We start from the raw sequence: 24,536 nt of genomic DNA, 5'->3' as shown, positions 1-24,536 counted from the left end.
TGGATATTTGCTGAGGTGTACCTAGAAATTGTCTATGGATAATTCTTGTGGTACTGGTAAATTATAGCTGTAGCCACTTCCAGAAGATGCTAGGAATTTCAGAGCAAGGCTGTATCCTTTATTACAGACTAAAGACAATTAATATATATAAGCTTATGTCACAGGTTAAATTCATGACTTAATTAGATGCTTAACACAAATACTCTAAGTACTTCACATAAAAGTTGCTGGTGAACGCAGCAGGCCAGGCAGCATCTCTAGGAAGAGGTGCAATCGACATTTCAGGCCGAGACCTTTCGTTGTTTGTTTACTCTAAGTACTTACATTCTTTGAAATGAGGAGTGCAGATATAGGAACTTATAGGAACATAGGGATTATAGGCTGTGTCTGTTAAGTGGCATTTTTAGAAGCTGAGAACGTGTTTCCCTCTCTAGTGTAGTAGTTAGTTCCTATTCTGAAGAATATGAGGCAACACACCCAACTCAATGTCAGCTTTTCTCATCAAGATTTTGTTCTACAATCAACTTCTGGAATCAATTTATCTTCACGTATTTCATCAGTATCTTCAGATACGTTCCTCACTGTACTTATTTGATCATCAAGGAAACTTCCCAGCTTATCTACAACTTGTACCAAATATCATTTTTGAACCATGAATTTATGCCATTTTACATTGCCGATTTCCACATAAGAATATATTTATTAGGAGCAAAAGAAGTCTCCTTATCTCTTTAAGTCTGCTACTTATTTTAATAAGATCTGATTTAAATCTCAACTGCACAATCTCAGTACAAACTGTTAGCTTCCTCCTCTTGATTATAAAGCACAAATCTAGCTCCATGTTAAACACATTATAAAACTACCTTAAAATACGCATGCCACTCTATGAGAAAAAAATGCCATATCAAATGAACAGCCTCTTATTTAAAATAAAGACACCTCATTCTAGAAAGAGCTAAAGTCCTCTCCAAACCTGTAAAGATACCTCAGGAACTTAAAAATTTTAAACAAATTCACTCTCAATCATCTAAATCTGCTTATGCTAGGTATTAGTCCAGTAAGCCTTCTCTAAATTGCCACAAATGCATTAACATGCTTACTTAAATAAGATCAGTGCTGTGCACTATATTTATGAAGAGATACATTAATACTCTAAATAAGTAAAATGTAACCTTCCTTCTTTTGTATACAATTATCCTAGCAATAAATATTGTTTCATTACCTTGCCAAATTGCTATATCTGCAAACTGATATTTTGTGAATTATGCCAGTAGACAATATGCTTCTGCTTTTAACCTTTCCTGCTAAAATGGACCACTTACATATTTTCTCACAGTATACATCATTTGCTAGACCTTTGCCCATTCGCATACCTTATCTAGAACACAGAACAGTTCAGGACAGGAACAGGCCCTCCGGCCCACGAAGTTGCTTCAAACCAACTAAATTAATAATCAAATGGCTGGCTAAGCTACTCTCTTCTGCCTACACAATGTGCATATCCTTCCATTTTCCTCACATTCATGTGTCTATCGCAATGTCTTTTAGAAGTCGGTAATATATCTACCACCACCCCAGGCAGCGCATTCCAGGTCCCCACCCCACTCCATGTAAAAAATGTGCCCCTCATATTTCCTTTGAAATTACGCCCTCTGGTATTAGTCATTACAGCCCTGGGAAAAAGATACTGTCTGACTACTCTACTTATGCCTCTCATAACCTATTAAATCTCCATCAGATCTCTTCTCAGTCTCCATTGTTCCAGAAAATAATAACCCAAGTTTGTCCAAACTCTTGTTATAGCACATGCCCTCTATCCTACGCAGCATCCTGATAAGTATTTTCTGCACCCTCTCCAAAGCCCTGGCATCCTTCCTATAATGGGGCAACCAAAACTGTATGCAATATTCCAGAAGCAGCCTAACTAGAGTTCTACAAAGCTGCAATGTAACTTCCTGACATTTGAACTCAGTGCCTCAACTAATAAAGGCAAGCATGCCATATGCCTTTTTAACCAACCCTATGAAACTGTACAGCCACTTTCAGGCAGCTATAAACTTAGACCCCAAGACCCCTCTGCTCATCAACACTGTTCAGGGTCTTGCCCTTAATGGTGTACTGTCCCTTTAAGTCCGAGCAACCAAGGTGCAATACATCACATTTAGCCAAGTTAAACTCCATCAGCCATTTCTCCACCCTTACCAGCAACTATTCTCTATCCCACTGTATTCTTTGCCAGTCTTCTATGCTATCCACAACACCATTAATCTCCATATCATCTGCAAAGTTACTAACCTACTTGTCTACATTTTCATCCAGGTCACTTATATACAAGACAAACAGCAAAGGTCTCATTACAGATCTCTATGTAACACTGCTTATGACAGATCTCCTGATGGAATCGGTCCCATCAACCATTACTCTCTGTCTTCTATAGGCAAGCTAGATTTGAATCCAAATAGCCAATTCACCGTGAATGCCATGCATCTTAACCTACTGGATGAGACTCCTGTGTGGGATCTTGTCAAACACCTTATTGAAATCCATGTAGACAACATCCACAACTCTACCTTCATCAGTCACCCTCATCACCCTGTTAAACAACTTAATCAATTTAGTCAGACATAACTTGCCCTGCATAAAGCCTTGCTCACTCCCCCTAATTTGGCATTGGGCTATAGTTTTCCAAATGCACATAAATCCTATCCCTAAGAATTCTCTCCAATAACTTCCCTACCACTGACATGAGGCTGACCAGTCCATACTTATCTCGCTGTCTATATTATATACATATATATATATATGGTCCAGTACAGCCCCTCCTTATGTGGGACCATCTATATATTGATTTAATAAACCCTCCTGGATGCACCTAAGAAATTCTGTCCCATCTAAACCTCTTGCAGTCAGAGGGTTCCAGTTTATATTAGGGAGAGTGATGTCCCCATGACAACAACACTGTTGTTTTTACATCATCATCATCATCATCGTCAGGTGCTGTGCCCAGTTTGAGCTTTGACTGCCATGGCCCACACACTCCTGTTTTGGGTCAAGTGGATCAATTCATTGGTATTCATTTCCAGTTCTCTGGCTGCTGTCTCCATCATGATTTGTCTTTGTCTTCCTCTTGCTTTCTTCCCTTCAATCTTTCCCATAATTACCTTGCATTCCAACTCCTCTTTCCTAATGTTGTTTTTACATCTTATCTTAATCTACCGGGATATCTGTTCTTCAATGTCCTTGTGCAGTCTGTAGTACAATCCCATCAGAGTGACTGGATCCCTCCTATTTCTGAGTTCCATATAGACTCAATGATCAAGTCCTTCAATATGTCTTCTCTGAGTGCAACTGTGGTATTGTCCCTGATTAGTAGTACAGCTCCCCCACCTCTTTTAACTCCCTTTCTATTCTTTCTGAACCACTAAAACCCTGGGATATTAAGCACCCATTCCTGTCCCTCTTAACCAAGTCTCTGTAATGGCTACAACATGATAGCTCCATATACTGATCCTTGTTCGTCTCATTTACCCATAATAGCATAATACTCCACACTTCAAACTATCCATCCCACTGTATCTATTACTCTTCCCCATTTGTTTTTACTGGCTCTGACATCTACCTTCCTCTCTATCCTTCCACTTTCTGACCTGCTGCTCTGGTCCCCCCTCCCCCCGCCAAACTAACTTAAACCATCCCAGGTAGCACCAGTGAACCTCCCTCTATCACCCTTTGTAGCCTCCTTTTATATTTTTCACAACTTGCTTTCCAATCCTTTATCTAAGTCATTTTTACATATTATAAATTGTTCAGGCCTTAGTATTGATTCCCTGTGGTCCATCAACTTTTATGTCTTGTCAATCAGAAAAAAAAATCCGCTGGAATTGTGTCTTTGCAACCACATATCAATTAAAATAAAAACATTGACGTGGGAGATAGCTTTAACTGGTGTGTGTGTGTGTGTGTGTGTGTGTGTGCACACGCACACACGCATGCGCTCGTCAATGCGTAGACAACAGTCCATACGTAGTGCTAAGAGTAGTCATCGCTCTAAAATAAATAGATCCATACATTACACTTCCTCCCCTTTTCGATTAATGGACCATCAAACTGTATACGTACAAAACACTCAATTTCACCTTTCATAAACCACATTCTAAATCAACATGCTTTTGCAATAACAGTCCATAACTAACTTCACAGTTCCAAAGATTCAGTCTTTTGGATGGCACTCTGTTTCTTTCAGGATAGTGCCTCTGGACCTGTGGAGTGACATCAGATTTGGTAGGTGTCTGGTCTAAGACAATGTTGACAGTTGCCGGTGTCATGTTGTTGTTGATGGCATGATCATCACTGAGAGGTCAGTCCAGTGGCTATAATGTGCTCATCTTGTTGGATACAATCAACTCAGGTGTGTTCTTCGGTTGAGCATCCAGTATCTGGTCTACGTGACGTCTCCATGTCTGATCTCCAACATCCACTGTGCACATCAGTGGTCCTGTTCTTGTTGCTCCCTTACTGGGCATCTACTTGTCTTCTTGATAATCTCACTCTAGGACTTCCTGTCCAATCTCGAACCTCCTTGCAGATTCACTTGGCTGAACTGTTTATTCTGCACTTCCCTCTGGTTCAGGAGGTCTATGTGAGATCTCAGATTCCTGCTCATGAAAGGCATTGCAGGTGTTTGATTTGTCATCACATGAACAGTGGACGGATATACAAAAAGGAAATTGTCCACCTTATGCTGTAGAAAATGTCCTTCTTTGTCCATCGCTTTAATGCACTTCTTGAATGCTTGAATAAACCTTTCAGCTAACCCATTCATTACTGGGTGATGAGGAGCTGCCTTGAAATGCCTGATGCCATTTTCCTTCATGGACAATCGGAATTCTTCTGCCGTGTATTCTGGTCTGTTGTCACTCACAATTTGTTCTGTTAAGCTGTTTCTGGTGAAGATAGTCCTCAGAGTGGAGACAGTCTTTGCTGAGGTGGTTGACTTCATTGGTATAACCTCCGGCCACTTCGAATGAGTATCCACAGCAATCAGAAACATGGAGTCCATGAATGGCCCAGCAAAGTCAATATGTACTTTTTGCTATACAGCAGCCACTCCCACAGATGTAACGGTGCCTGTGGGGGTGCATTTTGAACTTTTTGGCAACCTGAACAGCTTTTGGCCAAGTTTTCCATCTGTTTATCTATTCCCAGCCACCACACGTAGCTCTGGATGAGACTTTTCTGCTTGACTGTACCCAGGTGTCCTTCATGCAGATTTTCTAAGACTCTGGGTTGCAGTTTAGAGGGAACCACAACATGAGATCCAGACATCAGTGTTCTTTGACATACCAACAGTTAGTCTCATCTCACTGAGAACTCTGGAAACATAGGGTTACCACGAGCTGGCCATCCTTGCATGGTGATTTCAAAGACTTTTGACGATGTCGGGTCATTCGTTGTGTCCCTTTGTATTTCGGAAATTGTTACTGGAAACTGGTCTACCAGTGTAGTGTGCAATGCTTTTGGTGGGCCACAGTATGAAGACTTTTCTTCTTCAGTTGCCAACAGTGGAAGATGTGACAAGCCATCAGGGTTGCTGTGTTGTTTGGTACCCTTGAACCCTATGTCATAAGAGTTGGCTCCTAGGATCAGTAACCCGGAAGCAGTCATCACTGGAATTTCCTTCCCGGGATTGAAAATGGACACGAGGGGCTGGTGAACTGTCATTAGTGTAAACTTTAGTCTGTAGAGGTAGTGGTAGAACTGTTTTATTCCTCATACTAGACTAAGGACCGCTCAGTCGATCTGTGCGTAGTTGTGTTCTGCGCTGTCAGTGATCTTGACGCAAATGAAATCAGGCGTTCAGATCCATCTTTCATAATGTGTGACAAAACAATTCCGAAGCCATAAGGGGACACATCACACGTTGGTCTCATGGGCAGAGATGGTCCACATCAATTGCCTTATAATACAGTTCAATCCTCTAGATATAACCCTCCTAGTCTGCAATAGCACATTCAAATATGTCAACTTCTCCAACTAAAGCCATCGCCACGTTATTTTCACTCTATCTTTGCTAGTTGCATCTCTTACTGGTTACTATGCACTGTTATTCATGCATCCGTGACGGCTTTCTCTGTACTTTTTAACTCTTTCCCTTCGCTGTCCTGTAACTGTTGGTGCAGTTGGTGATACTCTCTGATGTTCAAGTTCATACTCGTCGCCAATTTGTTGTGTCTTTGCAACTACGTATCAATTAAAATAAAGGCACGCATGTGGGAGATGGCTCTAATGGGTGTATTCACATTGCAGTGAGAGCGCAAACACAGCCAACAGGTCAATGCACATGTGTAGACAACAGTCCATACATAGTGCTAAGGGTGTCATTGCTCTAAAAGAAATAGTTCCATACATTACAGGAATCTGGAACAACATACAGTCTGCTGGAAGATCTCAGTGGGTCAAGCAGCATCACTGGGAGGAAAGAATTTGACAATATTTTCAGTGGAAGACATGCATCAGAGCTGGGAATAGAGAGATGAGCAGCCAGCAGAGGGAAGGGAAGGGGTGTGTCAAGAGAGGATTATTAAGTAATTGGGGTGCTAAGGAAGTGAAATGTTGGTGCCCAGATAGGGGTGGAGAATGAAGGGTGGAGTTAGAAGACTCTGATATGTGAATCATTGATAGAGGAAGGAACGGGGGTAGAGAGGAAGAGAAAGGGAGAGAGAAAGAGAGAGAGAGATTCACAGAGAGAGGGAGAGAGTGTGAGAAAGAGAGAGAGAGAGTGAAAGTGCGAGAGTGAGAGTGTAAGAGAGTGTGTGTATGTGAGAGAGAGAGTGAGAAGATTCTAGACAGCTGTTGGAGAGACATAAGTCAGAAAGAAAGTTCTACCAGAGCTGGTTTTGGCTATTCAGAGGTGAGATTGGTAAGCATTAGAGAAGGGAAAGATGAATGACAGTTGGAACCAGATGGGGCTCCCTGAAAAAGGAGATTTTGGATGTCGTGATACAGAAAGCCCCAACTTGAGAGAAGATGCATCGGAGATGGAGAAAATGGAGAAAAACAGGGTATCCTTTCAAGGGTCAAGATGGGAACAATTGCAGCCTAAGTGGCTATGGGCCTATGGTAAATATTACTGGATAGTTCAGCCCCTGAGATGGATCTAGAAAAGGGAGAGAAGTGTCAGAAACGGTCCATGTGAATTTGTGAGCAGGGTGGAAATTCATGGTGAAGGTGATAAAATCAGTGAGTTCTACACAGATGCAAGAGGCAGCCCCAGTGCAGTCATCAATGTAAAAGAGTTGGAGAGTGATACAGAGAAAGGTTAGAATGGGGTCTGGTTTACATAGACCAGGGGTCCCCAAACTCTTTTGCACTGCCGACCGGTTTCATATTGACAATATTCTTGCGGACCAGCCGACCCGGGGGGTGGGGGGGAGCATGGGTAGGGTTGCCAATGGACAAGAGTAGCAGTCAAATATGTTGGGTTTACACCGAGAAAGACTACAATGACCATGAAGCCTTGCGCAGGCACCAGTGCGTATGCGTAACCTGCACATGTGTGCACGTGCCGATTATTTTTCTACAAATTGTTTTTGGCGATTCTGTTCGGGGGGGCGGGGTGGTGTTAATCACAACTGGAATATCGGTGATAAGTGGCTAATACACACAATTTCATTTCTAAAAGGGATTATCTAACGAATTTAATATTAAACACAGTGCATATTTTCCTCGCATGAATATAGTGATAAGTCAATTATCAGGGGAGGAGAACAGGGGAGCTTTAAGTAAGTGTTGAATGAACTTCTGGTAGAAGTGGTAGATGCAGGTTCGATATTATCATTTAAAGTTAAATTGGATAGGTATATGGACAGGAAAGGAATGGAGGGTTATGGGCTGAGTGCAGGTCGGTGGGACTAGGTGAGAGTAGCTTTCAGCACGGACTAGAAGGGCAGAGATCGCCTGTTTCCATTTAGAAGATTGAGGGGGGATCTGATTGAAACGTATAAGATCCTAAAGGGATTGGACAGGCTAGATGCGGGAAGATTGTTCCCGATGTTGGGGAGGTCTAGAACGAGGGGTCACAGTTTGAGGATAGAGGGGAAGCCTTTTAGTACCGAGGTTAGGAAAAACTTCTTCACACAGAGAGTGGTGAATCTGTGGAATTCTCTGCCACAGGAAACTGTTGAGGCCAGTTCATTAGCTATGTTTAAAAGGAAGTTAGATATGGCCCTTGTGGCTACAGGGGTCAGGGGGTATGGAGGGAAGGCTGGGTTCTGAGTTGGATGATCAGCCATGATCATAATAAATGGCGGTGCAGGCTCGAAGGGCCGGATGGCCTACTCCTGCACCTATTTTCTATGTTTCTATGTTTCTATGTAATTGTTATATGGTTATATAAGTCACTTATAAGTCAATAGCATCATAACATTTTAAGTAACGTTTGGATATTGAACACACAGCGCATATTTTCCCCGTATGAACATATATAATCATTGCAACACACCAATATCGCTGAATCAGTGGGAGCCCTGGGCTTGTTTTCCTGCAACAACACGGTCCTATCGAGGGGTGATGGGAGACAGCGATACTCGAAAGAGGTTCCTTATGTCCAGTCTATTCCGCAATTTAGTTTTCGTTGCATTCATTGCAGAGATACATTGGAAATGGAAGCAACATTTTCAGTGCTTTTGTGGCTGTCTCAGGATATACAGCCTTGACTTTGATCCAGAATACCGGCAGAGATATTATGTCAAACATACTTTGCAGCCCGCTGTCATTTGCAAGCTCGAGAAGTTAATCTCCTTCCCGCGCTGACACGGACGCGTAATGGCCTCGCGTGCATAATGGCTCAACAGAGCGTGACAGGGAACGAGGAAAGGTGCAGCTGACTTATATCGCCAAATCATATCGTTTCCTCGCGGCCTGGTAGCGCATGCTCTGCGGCCCGGTACCGGTCCGCGGCCCAGTGGTTGGGGACCGCTGACATAGACAATGAAAGAAGAAGCATAGTTTGAGCTCATGGCTACACTTTTGATTTTTAGAAAGTGAGAGGAGTCAAAATAGTAAGAGCAAGTACAGCCAGGCAGATGAAAATTTTGGTGGAGGAAAACTGGTTGGATCTTTGTAATATAAAGAAACATTGGGCTTCCTAAAGGAAGACAAATGTATAAATAGTGATACACAGTGATATTGAGGCCACTGGGGTCAGGGAAATTGAAAGTTGTCCAAATGGAGAAGGAGATGCAAGGTGTTCCGGATGAAGGTGGGAAGAGACTGGACAAGACGAGCGGGGATGGAGTCGAGCTGGGAGAAGATAAGGAGTTACATTTGGTTTTCTCCAACACAACAAAGCCTTCACTTAATCTGAGGAAAAATGTGAAATCAAAATGAATGCGTCAACCATCTTACTAACTGTTTTGATCCATCATAAACCAAGAGCCTGTTCACCTATAGTTTCAACGAGTTACTCTGGTGATGGTATCTTTCCCTAAACCCTTCTTCTCAATTCCCATTTATTACTTTTTTCCTGACCATTAGTTATATCCTGTACAGTTGATTGATGTAAAATGCCAGTTCAATCCACTCATCATATTCTATTTTCCTTTATTAATTCTGAAAGTTCACTTAGGATCAATGCTCACTTTGTTCACTCTGTCTTTTCAAATTATCCATAAAAATACATGTGATTTGGTAATTCTGGCTAGCTTTGCCTAATACTCAATTTTTTCCTTCCATATAACTTACTGTCATCCTTGACCACTGTTTATCATCTGTCCAAATTTCTGAACCACTACTTGCCCCTGCAAAATTATATGTTGTTTTTCCTTTAAATTCAATTCTGCATTCAGTCTCCTTTGTTTAACCCCACCCTTGGAATTTTTCCTTCCTGTTGGAATTTAGGTATTACATGCAACATTGCAAGCAAGAATAAATGTGAAAGTATTTGTGCTTAAACTTAACAGCTTAACTTGGATTCTTTCATCATTTAAAGCAAACACAAATTTAACCTGCGGCATATGGTCTTAAAACTTCCCAAGACTGCATTGTCTTGATTGTTTTTTCAACATAGCAGAATAATTACTTGCTGCTTCTCTGATGTTTGTTTGACTGCTCTCCATGAACTCAACTCAAATCATTGTTGGTTAAATTACCCTTTCAACTTTGGTATTATCTCTGTGAAAGGAGCATCTCTAGCTTTTAACGGAGCCAACAGTCAACGAGCATCTGAGATGCCTCTGTGTCAACCACAGAGAATAACTGCTTTCTTTTACTCTCTTGTTGTAACATAAAATGTCAAGAATATTATTTGCAAGAAAGAACATTTCTATCCCTTTTGTGTCGGCTGTGTAGGAATTATATGATTCCTTGTGTACACCCAGGCAGCTCGTGCAATCTATCCACACCTGAGCCACCATCTTGTTCTATTTTCTTAATAAATAGTGAGGCCATACACAAGCCTCCCATGTGTATAATTCATTCCCTCCATATTGTAGACCTACACTGCTTCGCTCACTTGTCTAATGCGATTATTGCTGCATGTGCATTTTCTCTCACTTTTGACGAATTTGTGTGGGCACTGGCAAATCAGGCCAATGTACAAATGGGAACTTGCATGACAACATCATTTTTTTTTTCCCTATCCTGACCACTAACTATTTTTAAAGTCATGGGTTGAGCAGCGATGTATTGAGGAAAAAATTACTGTTCAATATACTTTTTTCCCCTTGTTGTCAGCTGTGTGTATTTGGAGGTGGTTTGTGAACCAGCCTTGTGGTGTTGGTAAATTCTGCTATAATCAACATTGCACACCAGAAGTTTCAGAACCAGGATGTATACTTTACCACTGACTCCAAACTAATTGGCCATCACATCACACATGGTAATTTTACTGTTAGATACCTCCAAATTACTTGCATCTTTACACACAAATATACCACACATGCCAGGCAGTATCTGTATTTTACACAACTCTGTTTAAAGGTAGTTTCTAATCCGATTCAGACAGTGATAAAATTTAAATAGCACAGGGAGTTCAGTAATTCTGATGAAAGTTGCTGCTTGTTAGTTCCTCAACTGTGTTGTTTCTATATCAACTGCAGGTTAGCAAGGGACACCATGAGGTCTTTTTCTCTGACGAGCTTTTTATCAGTGATGGACAGTAAATGGTACAAAGTTACTGCACAGCACTCCAAAGATAAGGGGATGTTCATGGTATCAAAACGGTTAATAAAAACTGTTCAAAGACGATGTATTACTTTGCTACATTCACTTTCTGATTGATCTGCTTTGCTTCAGTGTCATTTCTGTTTGAGTGATATCAAATAACATCTTGTAATCTGACATACATGGCTTGTCTATGTATGATCTTAGACTAAGAAGGATGTGTAGCAATTTTGCTAACAATGAGCAAAAGGATAGTTTTGTACGGGTATCAAAACAAAAGGAGGGCTGAGCCAGTGTAATCACAGAAAATAGTTTACACTAACATGGCTGAGAAGATTTGGTTTGATACTAATATTTAATTGGTAATGGAAATGAGTAAAGTTAGCTTAATAATGTCATGTTACTGGACTGATACTCCAGAGTATAGGAGCTCCAATTCCACTATGGGAATTTAGGTGTACCTTTGAAAAGAATTGGAGGTAATAAAGCAGTTTCAGTATATGTGATCATGCAGCTACCAGGCTGTTATTTGAAGTATGCCACATAAAGAAGATAATCTGCAGGACCATAATTATGAACCATTTCTCTGTCCATGGATACCATCTGACCCACAGAGTAGTTGCAGAATATTTTGATTTTTTTTGGATTTCCAGCAACTATAGGTTTTTAAATTTTCTTCCACCCCAATACCATTGCACATGACGCAATCGTATCAGTATAACAATGGATAATAAAGGCCAATAATATCCACATTGTAAAAATAAATTTCAGCCATGAACATTTTATTTGCTTATTTATTAAGATACAGCATGGCCCTTCCAGCCCTTGGAGCCACGACGCCTAGCAATCTCCCAATTTAATCCTAGCCTAATCATGGGAAAATTTACAATGACCAATTAACCTAATAACTGGTACATCTTTGGACTGTGGGAGGAAACGGGAGCACCCGAAGGAAACCCACACGGTCACGGGGAGAATGTACAAACTCCCAAAAGGCAACAGCAGGAATTGAATCAAGGTTGCTTGAACTGTTAAGCGTTGTGCTAACCGTTAGACACATTAAGTTTAGCTGATGCCCTACTGCATAATGATTGTAAATAGGCTGCTGGCAAGTGGCCTGATCAAGCAGCCATCAGATGAAAATGTTAATTGCTGATGTTGAATTTCCTTCCCATGAACTTCTACTCCTGATTCATTTTTGGATTTTAATAAAGCTCAAAGCAAAATAAATTGTTTATAATTTGAGTGTATAACAGGTCTCTTCAACTTACACCATTCAGCTTGAAATCTTTCCCCCTTTATTTCCTAGTTGTATTGCATGATATTCTTCACACAGAAACCACTCAAACAGGCAGTAAGGAAATTGTTCTAAGCTCTGCAATGCTTCCTTTTTTCCTTTATGCTTTCAGTCCAGGCATATCTTTTCTCTAAAAATGTTATGAGAATTTGAAAGATCAGCTTTTTTTTCTTCTTCACTTAAAATATCAGGCCACATAGCACGGTCTGTCACCAGCAACGCCTCATCAGTTCACTGATATTCAACATATTTGGCAGATGTCAGTCTCAGAGCCAAAGGCACGCACTGATTGTTCAAGACTAATGGAGATAGAATACATCATAATGCTTTGTCCCAGAAACAACATTTTTTTAGGAATCTGAAGGTGAAGTTAGTACTCAGTGTCCTGTTCTATGTTTCACTTCTTATCAGAGCTGAGACACCATCAACTGCAATGATGATTCCAGTCTTGCAGATTAGGAGCAAAGGGGAAGACAAGCTCTTCTCCATAATTACCTTGCTTTGTAAACTATTCTTCAATGGTTTTGTACATTTTGAATTACGTTAATTGTTTAATGTTTAAATATTTGTTAAGATTTTTGTTCTTTAAAATGTCAGAGGCAACTGATGCCAGTGGAGACACAGGATGCTGGAATCTGCAGCAAAACTAAAGAGGGACTAAAGAGGCACTCTACATTTCACTCCACAAATGACTCCCTGACTCAATGGGTCAGGTAGCATCTGTGAAGGTCTGTATTTAATACTTCAGTAATATTTGAGTATTCTTATAAATATATTGTTTGATTAAGCATTCTTTGTTGTTTATATAATTCACTCTGATTACATGCAAAAATGCGTGAATTGCACACGTCATGATGCCATCACGCGATGCGTGCGCGGCCAACTAAGGCTCGCATTGGCTCTCATATTTTCCTTTGAATTGGCTTAATGTTTTGAAGTTACAAAATGTAACAGAGGGAAATGGACAGTCACAGTTTTGAGCCGACACCCTTCAGCTGGGCTAGAAAGGGAGAGGTAGCCAGGTTACAAGGTGGGTGGAAGGGATGCAGCATGAGCTTTCAGGTGATAGGTAGATACAGGTGAGGGGTGTGACAGGCAGGAATGATATCAGAAACTGGGAGGTGACAAAGGGGTGTTAATGATGGAATCTGTTAGGAAAGGATGGTGAAGCATGGACTAAAGGGAGGGAAAGGGTATATGGTTGATGCACAGAGGGAGAAGGTGAGGAAGGGAAACAACAGAGCAATGAGGGTCAGGTGCCTCGCGACTACAGAAGAATAAAGGAGTAAGGGGACAGATGGGGAAGTGGTTACCAGAAGTTTGAGAATTCGAAGATTGTGGATTTCCAGCCATTTATCTTCCTGTTAAGTACCTGGCTTTATTTCTATCATTAGTAAACTATTCCAATGGCGTTGTTCTAAACTTTAAGGTATCTCCAGAGCTGGTATATGTTATTTCTTACCTGTGCATTAGTTGTCTGCGATTAACACAAAATGCTGTTTGGTAGTCATGGGTTACGCAGACCTTGTGTTGGCTGCATTTCACGTTTAGACATGGGTCTTTTGTTGGATCCAGGGCTAAGGGAAGAACAGCAAAAACAATTAAATTAAATAAATACTTCCAGCCTATTTAACTATGAAACACTTTTTCAAGCATTTAGTGCCATGCAGTTTTTTTTATTCTTAAATAAAATAGCACAATTCTTTGATTTCACTGTTCTCCTTGCTCAGTGATTGTCCACAAAAATATGCACATTCAATTTGCACTTCAGTTCTGAACAGCCACCTGTGCATGCATGCTGAGCACAAATCTATTCCCCTAAACACCATATCCTGTGGTTTTTCAGCTCAGCTGGTTTCAACAAGGCCAAATTTTCTGTTGTATCATTAATGTTTAATGTTACATCTATTCACTGGGGTAGTGCTGATCATGTTTCACCCTTGAGGTGATCATGTGATCAGCACAGTCAACTATGCTTCCTCAAAACAGCTAACAACATCATCAGTTATCTAAATGCTGATGCAGTGCAGTCAGAGTCACCCATGGTTATTAGTACCACCCAAAAGATGCACAAAGCTAATCACTGTAGACTCTTTGTCTTTCTCTGTCCCTACATCATTATAACTGCAATCTCCAGTATCTAGGCCAATATACTCCCTATTATATGGCAACTCCAAAAATCAACAAATAAAATTGTTGATATATATATATATATATACACACACAGACATACACACACACAGAGTGAAACCCCGTTATAACGTGATCATTTGGGTCCATAAAATGTCATTGCGAAAAAAGCGGGGTCACGCTAAATCAGGGTTGTTTTTACTGTCGAAATTAAAACACAGATTAATTTTTAGTAAAGCTTTTTAATGCACAAAACAACAAATAAAAACATTCAAGAACATTAGCAATCATCATTTACAGTTTATTTCTTAAAAAAGTGATCGAGTCTTCCTTGCTTGAACGTAGCATGTGGCTGGCTGCGAGTGAAATCTAGAGTGCCTCTGAGCTGGAGGGTTTTTATGTGGCCCACCTCCTGGGTCTCCAGCCAACGAAGGCTAGCCTCGAGGTGTTCAATGGCTTCAGACACCTTCGGGGGTGGGGGTGGAGGCTCTTCATTATCATCTCCTTGTGGCTCAAGAACCAGTACACTTGCCTCTGTTGATGCTATAGTTACGTTACGGACGATCTCGGCGTCCGTCACGTGCTCATATGTTGGGCATTCGTCGTCGGCAGAGTACCACTGGTATAGCTCTTCTTTATTCCATTCAGACAGCTTCTCTGCCTCATGCACATCTTCCTCTGTGAAGCCGTACAAATCTGTCATCAATATCTTCAGTGGTGGATTGGCGTGATGAAAAGGCTGGCCCCAGACTCTTCTCCCAGCATTTCTCTAAACATGACGAGCTGACTGCTGCCCAGCCCTAACTGGCAAACTTCCTTCACGTTCAGGCTTTCCAGATAGGCTTCAAGTGTTGTTGAGTCGGCTACAATTCTATGAAATAATCCCCGCCTGTAATTCTGCTTGAACACGGAGATGATCCCCTGATCTAGGGGCTGGATCTTGGATGTAGTGTTCTTGAGGAGGTAAGAAACTCTGATCTTTCTGTCACGGCTTACTAGGTTGGCAGCTGGCGGATGAACGGGACAGCTGTCAAGCAAAAGAAGAGCTTTGAGTTCTAGCTTTTGCTTACGCAAATGAGCGTGGACGGCAGGGACAAAGGTTTTGTGAAACCAATCCTCAAAGATGACACTTGTCATCCAAGCATTGCTGCTGTGCGTGTACTCGAACGGTAACGACTTCATGTTGACATGGTGGAAACAGCAGGGCGAGCGAGATTTTCCAATCATGAACGGTTTTAACTTATGTGTTCCAATCTTGTTTACACAAAACAACAACGTTGTGCGATCTTTGCATTGTTTGAACCCCTCACGTTGGTGGGCGTCATCTTTGCTAGCCAGTGTGCTGTCTGGGATCATCTTGTAGCAGAGGCCTGTTTTGTCACAGTTCTACACTTGTTCTTCCACGTAGCCACCTTCTTCTAAGAGAGTTTTTAGTTCAGTCGGGTATTCGCTGGCGGTGGCACTGTCGGCTGAGCAAATTTCTCCTGACACTAACTCTTGAGAATTCCCGTGATGGCATTCAAACCTGTCTAGCCATCCATTGCTAGCTTTGAACTGTGAAGTTTCTCCGTTGATCTGCATGTCAAACTTCTCGGCTTGAGCTTTGAGAATAGGACCGGAAATTGGAAGGCCTTCTGAGCAAGCTTGAACGAACCACTTGTACAGGGAGTCATCAAGGCTGACATCTTTGGCTGTCTTCAGGCGTTTGGTTTTTAGTCCTGCTTCTTCTTCAACTTTGCAAAGTGGCGCGCGTAACTTTTCTTCGTGAGATTTCCAGCCACGAAGCGTTGATTCCGGTATCCCGAGGTCTCGTGCAACTTGAGTTTGACTTTTAGTCTTGATCGCGTCAAGTGCGTGAAGCTTATCTTTCACAGAAAAAGATTTTCTTTTTCTAGCAGTTTGTTCCATTTTGAGCAAAAAAAAGTCCAATGACTCATACAAAATGCTGGCGGAACGCAGCAGGCCAGGCAGCATCTGGTCGAGACCCTTCGTCGGGACTAACAGAAAAAAGAGCTAGTAAGAGATTTGAAAGTGGCAGGGGGAGGGAGAGACCCGAAATGATAGGAGAAGACAGGAGGGGGAGGGATGAAGCCAAGAGCTCAGAAGTTGATTGGCAAAAGGGATACAAGGCTGGAGAAGAGGGAGTATGGATTGACATGGGACATGGATGAACATAGCATCCAATGACTCATCATGTTATATCCGAATTCACGTTAAATCAAGGCGTGTAAAATCAGGGTTTCATTATAAATAAATAAATAAATAAATAAATCAACCAATCAATCAGTCAATCAAAGAAGGAAATTTTTTGATCTGGGGAATTATTTTACTTCAGTGTTTTATTGACTCGTAATTATTTTAATGTGTATATAATTGTTTATTATTTTAAATTACTTTTTAATGATTTGTGAAAATCTTAACAGTTTTTAATATCAGAGACATTTACGAACTATAAAAGAAATTCTCATATTTTACAGCTTGGCTTCCCGTCAGGGGTCGGGGGGGGGGCGGGGGGAGCAAGTGCAGTATGCGCTTTCTAAGGCCATGCTAATTCCAGGTCAGGTACTTGCAAGATCAACCTTCCACATGCAGCCCAGGTGTGTGTAGGTGGACAGGCAGAGACAGCTGGCAGCGAAATAAATTCAATTTCATTCCGCCCATTCTGTCTTCTGTTATTTTCTCTTACAAGACAAGGGAACATGCAATGTTTTCTGATACAACTTCTTCAGAAAAACTGCTCATGCAGTGCGAAGTAGGTCTAACAGCTCAATTCACAAAGTCCATGGTTTTCCTCACAACTTCTTCCAGCATTGGGTGTGGTAAGCTGCAAAGGTACTGGGCATGTGCAATGCCACCCAGTGATGTGTAATGCAGGTTTAGTCGTCACTATGTGTAATGCAGGTTTAGTCGTCACTATGTGTAATGCAGGTTTAGTCATCACTATGTGTAATGCAGGTTTAGTTTCATTGACTCTCATGTAACATGTACATGTTCCATCGTAAAAAACTCTTACTGTCCAGGACATGCCCCTTTCTCATTTCTTCAGGGAGGAAATACAGGAGCCTGAAGACACATACTCACAGTTTCAGGAACAACTTATTCACCTCTGCCACGAGATATCTGAATGGTCCATGAACTCATGGACACTACCTTGCTATTTTGCTCTCAGTTTGCACAGCTTAATTTTTAAAATATTTCTTATTGTTACTTATAGTAATTTTTATATATTGTATTGTGGCTGAAAAATGACTAATTCTATGACATAATGTCAATGGTAACACTGGACAACAAAGATTTTGCTTCCTGAATACTTTTGTATGTATCTTATAGATTTTGGGCTGCTGATCATGAAAATCACCATGAAATTTCCCTATCATGTACCATTTTTTAAAAAAAATTGCCGATATTTGTTATTTCAATTCATAATTCAAGTCAATTAAAATGTTGCCCACAAAGTAAGCTGAAATGTTTTCTATCTTGTCCAGGAATACCTGGGCATGCTTAGGCAGGGCAGATGCTGCATGGCAGGACAGGTTTTAGAAAAGCAATAAATTTCCATGAAGGATTTTGATATTTATTCAGACGTTTCCCAGATTAATTGATGCCAAGATTAAGGAAAGCATTTTTTTGTCTGTCCACAAATGAAACAGGTCATCAATGACAGACAATTTGAAGAACTTCTAGTGGAACCAGAGAAAATTGCATGGAAGGCATTCAAGGATGTTGCTGAAAATTTTATTGGGAACCACAGAGCACCAAACTACATGCAGCTGGACGACAACATGCTTCAAGCATACAAAATCATGAAGTGCAACATGTCACTAAAGATTCATTGCCTGCATTCCCATTTGGACTTGTCCCTGCAAACCTTGGTGTTGTCAATGAACTATTGTACGGCGTCAGTACTCCAAACCCTACACAGACACCACAGGACACTCCCATACCGGGCGCGACACACACGCACGAGGGATTAACAATGCCTAACGTGCTGACACCTCAAGTCAGGCCGGAGCCAGCACAACCGCCGTCGCCGATGCAATCACCACCGGTGCTACGTAGATCACAGCGACGGACTCGACCGCCTGATAGACTTGACCTGTAAATATACTTGTTTTAAATATTGTCAGTCACTTCACCCCGCGGGACTCTTTTTAAAAAGGAGGAGTGAATGTGGTAAACCATATATATAGGTTATAACTGGGTTATCTGTCTGGACACGCCTGGACACACCCCTCTGCTGACTGCTCCTGTGGGTCCTCCCACAGACCCTGAATAAAGGCGATTGTGCCACTGCTCCTCCCTCAGTCCGGGGCAGATACTCAGCCGGGACGTGGACCATTTACTGTTAATAAAAGCCTTTCAGTATTTACTCTACTTCCAGTCTTTTGGAGTAATTGATAGTGCATTACTGGAGATGCTGGTAAGGCCCATAGTAGTTGAAAACATTCTTTTTGTGGTGTGTCTTCCCCCATTCTTCCCAGGCTTTGTCCACTTAGTCCAACTGCAATCCACATTCAGGAGGTAAATATGGTTTGTTCGCCCACCTACTGAACCTCCAACCAGCTCATTCTCAGGTTTTTGATTACAATTTGCAATGCTGCCTTCAGTCTTTCTCGTTTTACCAGTATTACCATCTCCCATATGTTTTCCTTTCCTCCTTTCACAACTGGGGAGTGAGGTGAGGAGGGATATTGCACTTCACATACAAAAGGTGCTTAAGCAGTGAGCCCTGGAAAAATGAAGTCCAGCCTTTTACATAAGCTCTGCCAAGCGCCACAGAATTTCCAGTGGAGGGTTAATTAATTCTGCAGAAGACATATTACCTTCCTTGGGAGTCAGGCCATTGTTGGTAAATTATTCTCTTTCTAGATTCCTCTATCATGCTGTTCTGAGCCAGAATATTGCATTACAATATATAAAGATATAAATCTTACAATTGATATTTGCAATTGTTTATTTTCCTATACTTATTATTATTTTAGGGGTTGGATGAGATCCATATACAAAGTTATCGCTTCCGAAGCATTGTACCACTAGCCCTGGTTCTGAATCATTAACAGAACAAAACACCTCAGGGTCTGGTTTACACTGCTGCCAATTTGCAAATAAAGTAGCCTTTCTCTAAATGACTTCCTACAGTTGCTTGTTCTATCCATTATCCTTTGGTTCCAAAGTGAAAGAGAAAATAACAGATTACATGGGCAGACTGCTTACCGGATGTGTTGCAGCTCCATACCGAGGCCTGCGGGCTTCATTTTGCCCCCTGCCAGTCTTATTAAACGCAGAAACCCAGGCAAAAGTTGAAGGTCACACAGGAGGACTCAATCAAAGTTGGGAAAAGGAGTAAAATTGGCTAATAGTGAAGGAATTACTGGATGATACGAATTTTTAGTTTAAAAGAAAAGTTGAACAAAACTTTGAAGTTTTAAATAAAGCAAAGACTGGGGTTTGGGTGAGGAGAACTGGAAATTATGGAAGCACGGTACTTTGGAGAAGGTGGAACCCTCACATCAACCTACTGAAGAGAAAGAGGCAAATGGACAAGAAAGCATAGTAGCAGCACGAGGAATCATAGTATCCTCACACTTGCCTGAGAAATCCAAGGTCAACAGCAGATGCCTTTTCATTGGCTCTGAAACTCCTGGACCATTAAGATGCCTAAATTCAAGATGCTCTTCAGTGACTACAGCTCAGCACTCCCTCTATCACCCCCTCAAAACTCATCCCTAGGATCCAAGACCTGGGCAATACAATCCAATACCTCCTTGTGCAACTGTATCCTCGATTTCCTCAATGGCAGACCACAGTTAGTATGGATTGGTAACAACAGTTTCTCCATCCTCACCATCAGCATCGGTGCAACACAAGGGTGTGTGCTTAGCCTCCTGCTTTACTTACCTGATACCTGTGATTGTGTGGTTAAGTATAGCTTCAATGCTGTATTTACACTTGCTGACAACACAGATGTTGTTGGCCAAATCAAAGTGGTGACCAATCAGCATATACGATGGAGATTTGAGTGCTGCCACAACCAACAACCTCTCACTCAACATCAACACAAGCAAAGAGCTGATTATCAACTACAGGAGGAAGAAATTGGAAGTCGATGAGCCAGGGGAATGGAGGTGGGGAAGGTTAGCAGTTTTAAAATCCTTCGCACTAACACATCAGAGGAACTGTCTTGGAAGCAGCATGTAAGTGCCATCACAAAGAAGGCAAGGTAATGCCTCTACTTTCTTAAAAGTTTGCACAGATTTAGCATGCAAAAAAAAAATTTGACAGACTTCTGTAGATGCACGGTGGAGAGTACCCTGACAGGTTGCACCACAGTCTGGTATGGAAACACAAATGCTCAGGAATTGAAAAGACTACAGGAAAGTGGTGGGTGCAGCCCAGTCCATCACAGAAAATCCCTACCCACCATTGACCATGTTTACATGGAGCACTACAAGAAAGAAGTGTGCATTATCGAAGACCCAACCATCCAGGCCATGCTCTCCTCTCACTATTACCATCAGGCAGGAGGTACAGAAGTCTTAGGCCCCATTCCACAAGGTTCAGGAACAGTTATGGCTCCAGAACCTATGTGCATAACTTATCTCACCATAACGCTGAACTGATTCTACTGCCTAAAGTCTCACTTTCAAGGACTCTTTCGCTCGTGTTCTCAGTATTATGTTTTATTTGCACAACAGTCTTCTTTTGTATATTGGTCAGTCTTTGTTTATGTGCGGTTATTTGTAAATTCTAATGCATTTTCCTTTATATGGTTGCAAGAAAATGAATCTCAAAGTAGTATATAGTAACATATATGTACTTTGATACAAATTTACTTTGAATTTTGAACATAAATTGGAGGAAAACAGGCAGCAGTAGCAATCGCATTTTTATTAATGAAATGAAGAATAATATAAGGGAAAGAGAGGGAGAAGGGAATGAAAAAGGCAAATATTAAGTGAGAAGCGTTTCATGTTAGTGTTAAGAGTACTATCAGAAGAGCTTTTCTCAAATAATAGACTATTTTTCAAATAGTGGACTTCAGACTTTCTGAGAGACGAGAATTGTTTGAAGATATTTGGCATGAAAGTTGTTGGTGCAATGCCCTATATCTGTGCTATCAATACAACAATAGGCTTCAATATGTAGTGTTAATCATGGAGAAGTTCAGCAATCCTTTAGAGATCGTAGGAAGTGAGATCTAAGCATGGGTATCTGACTAATACTAAGTGTTAAAAGTCTATAAACTAGGTTTTGTAATCCTTGCTTTTTAAGTGCTGTGAATCAAAAGAATATTTTAATGTGGAGTAAAACTCACTTGTGATTTTTTTCATGTTAATTTGTGTCAGTCATTAACATGGACAATGCCATTTCCCATCATGGTTCACTTTAGTATTGCTAATCTTTTCCATATGTCAGGTGTGCATCTTCGGACATCATTATGTACCCAAAGTTCATGTTTGCCCCTCCTGACATGAACTGAAGGCAAATGATCCATGGAACAATGCCAATTCACACAGGAGCGCATCATGCTCCTCTCATTATTTAAAGAGACACTCTGCTGATATCAGGACACCTCACTAGAGAGCTTCACAACTCACTACAGGTTGATCAGACACTTTGCAAAGTCCACAGAGTATACTTAGATCAACAGTGAATGCTCACTCCAGCCTTAAGCCTTTGTGGTATTTAATCAATATGTGCTTTAGTGATGACAAGTGTCAGCAACTGTAAGTGTTGTTATGGTTAAGGCTGACCACTCATAGACCCGAGGTAGAAGTCAAAGACATGCCTTCTCTCAGTGACACCACACCCGGCCTAGTTTTCTCTGATAAGCCTTGTTATATGTATTATTATATGGTCAGGGTGCCAAAGCTTGCATTATGGAGGCACGTTAAATTCTGTGGGAAGACTTTTCCCCAAGTTTTCATCATTGAGATCAAAGTTATATTGATTTTTAATTTTCTCAGTACAGACTAGTGGCTGAAACTTGCCACATCTCCCACTTGCTCCTCATGACTGCTGCAGAAAAGTCATTGAGGTACTATATTCACAAAGGAATGTTTTCATTTCTTTTTAAGAGCAGGAGTAACTGAGTCTTTTTCAGGTTGCAAGGACGTACTGTGGATTGTCACCTTGTCGTGGTGGAGAGTCTTTTGAGTCCCCTGATATTCAGAGAGCGATGCCTTCTGGAGTTTCGTTCCTTGTAGGATCACCCATGGTGGTAAGGTCAAAGGTGAGGTTCCAGACAAAGAGCAATACAACCAGGACCTCAATGGTGGAGCCAGTGGAAGATGATTGGACATGTCATCACCAGTAAAGATACAAGAATGCTTCAGCAGTGAAGTGTCCTCAGTTGTCTTGCAATCCACTGGATCTTGACCCTGATCTGTTCCGGACTGTGTGGTGGCTGCCCGCGAATTAGCCTCCCCACGCTAAACAAAGTCATATACGTGTTCTCCATGGAGGGAATCCACCCCCCGCTGGCCGCTGTGGAGTACCCTAGAGGTCCACTGTTAGCCCTAAGTTATTTACTCATTACATTATTGACCTCAGAGACAAGGGGCAGAATGTAAGGTATCTAAATTTGCAGATAACATAAAAAATAGATGGAATGGATGTTGTGATTCAGACTTATAACATCTTTAATATAATATAGATAAGCTGAATGAGTGGGAGAAAGCCTGGCAAATGGGGCTTAACTTGGGGAAGTTTGCAATCATGTGTTCCAGTAAGAAGGAGAAAAAGGCAAATTATGTAAATAGAAAGAAATTGTAAATGAGTGAAATACCAAGGGAACTAAGTGATTTTGTGTATGAATAACAAAAAGTTGGCAGGCTGGTGTAGCAATCAGTTGAGAAGCCAAATGGAATGCTGACCTTTATTACAAAGGAGTTGGAGCTCAGAAACTGGAAAGCTTTGTTACAATTATGCTGGGTGTTCGTGAGGCTCACCACACGTATTTTACAGTAATTGTAAAATATAAGGCACCCATTTTGGACGTGAAGAATTAGTATAGTACTATCAATACTCAGCCTAAATATTAATAACAGAAACATACTCTCTTTAAAGAGTGTGTGATATTTGTGGAAATTATTAAGCTAGTGCTCTTTGTGGTGACTGTAGATTGTAATCACTGGGAGTGAGTGACCTATGAAAACTGTCAGTAGAAGGAAGGATAAGGTTAACAGATGTAAAGAAAATACTGGTAGAAGGAACAAAACTAAATTTAATACTTCCAATTCCAATGACTGAAAATAAGTCAACATACACTCAACATGTACCTAATCAAATGACCGCTGAATGTATGTCTGTGGTCGTCCTTTGCTGTAGCCCATCCATTTGAAGGTTTGACATGCTGTGTTTTCAGAGATGCTCTTCTACACACCACTATTGTAACATGTGGTTATTTGCGCTGCTGTTGCCTTCCAGTCAGCTTGAACCAGTCTGGCCAATCTCCTCTGACGCCTCTTCATTGCATGGCATTTTCACTCACAGAACTGCTGCACAATGGATTCTTTTTTGTATTTTTGCACCACCCTCTGAAAACTCAAGGGACTGTTATGCATGAAAAGCTCAGGACATCAGTAGTTTCTGAGATACTCTAACGACCCCATCTGGCACCAGCAATCATTCCATTGTAAGAGTCACTTAGACCACATTTCTTCCCCATTCCGATGTTTGGTCTGAACAACAACTGAAGCACTTGAGCAAGCTGGCATGCTTCTATGCATGGAGTTGCTGCCATATATGATTGGCTGACTGGATAGTTGCATTAGCGAGCAGGCGTACCTAATAAACTGGTCACTGAGTGCATATGCTGGAATTTATCAATGATTTGAGAACAAATTTGGAAGGTAACCTTTAACAAGCATTTGATGTAGAATTTATCATGAAAGCATGTTTTGAACATACATGCCTAACACCAAAATAACCCAGGGCAAAGGTGAGT

At 41.2% G+C, this 24,536-nt stretch overlaps 1 protein-coding gene across 3 annotated transcripts in view; it reads right to left on the bottom strand.

Annotated features, from left to right (window-relative positions):
- The window catches only part of spock1 (SPARC (osteonectin), cwcv and kazal like domains proteoglycan 1), a 520,348-nt gene that overhangs the window by 154,683 nt on the left and 341,129 nt on the right, over window positions 1-24,536 (bottom strand). For all 3 annotated transcript variants that reach the window (XM_063053347.1, XM_063053348.1, XM_063053349.1), the window contains one exon: window positions 13,920-14,034. In XM_063053347.1, the coding sequence (XP_062909417.1) occupies window positions 13,920-14,034 (115 nt within the window). The remainder of the gene's footprint in view (window positions 1-13,919; window positions 14,035-24,536) is intronic.

The sequence above is a fragment of the Mobula hypostoma genome, chromosome 7 (genome assembly GCF_963921235.1).
Source record: "Mobula hypostoma chromosome 7, sMobHyp1.1, whole genome shotgun sequence".
In the NCBI taxonomy this organism is placed as follows: Eukaryota; Metazoa; Chordata; class Chondrichthyes; order Myliobatiformes; family Myliobatidae; genus Mobula; species Mobula hypostoma.
The sequence above is the reverse complement of the archived record's forward strand: the minus strand, read 5'-3'. Positions and strand labels throughout refer to the sequence as shown.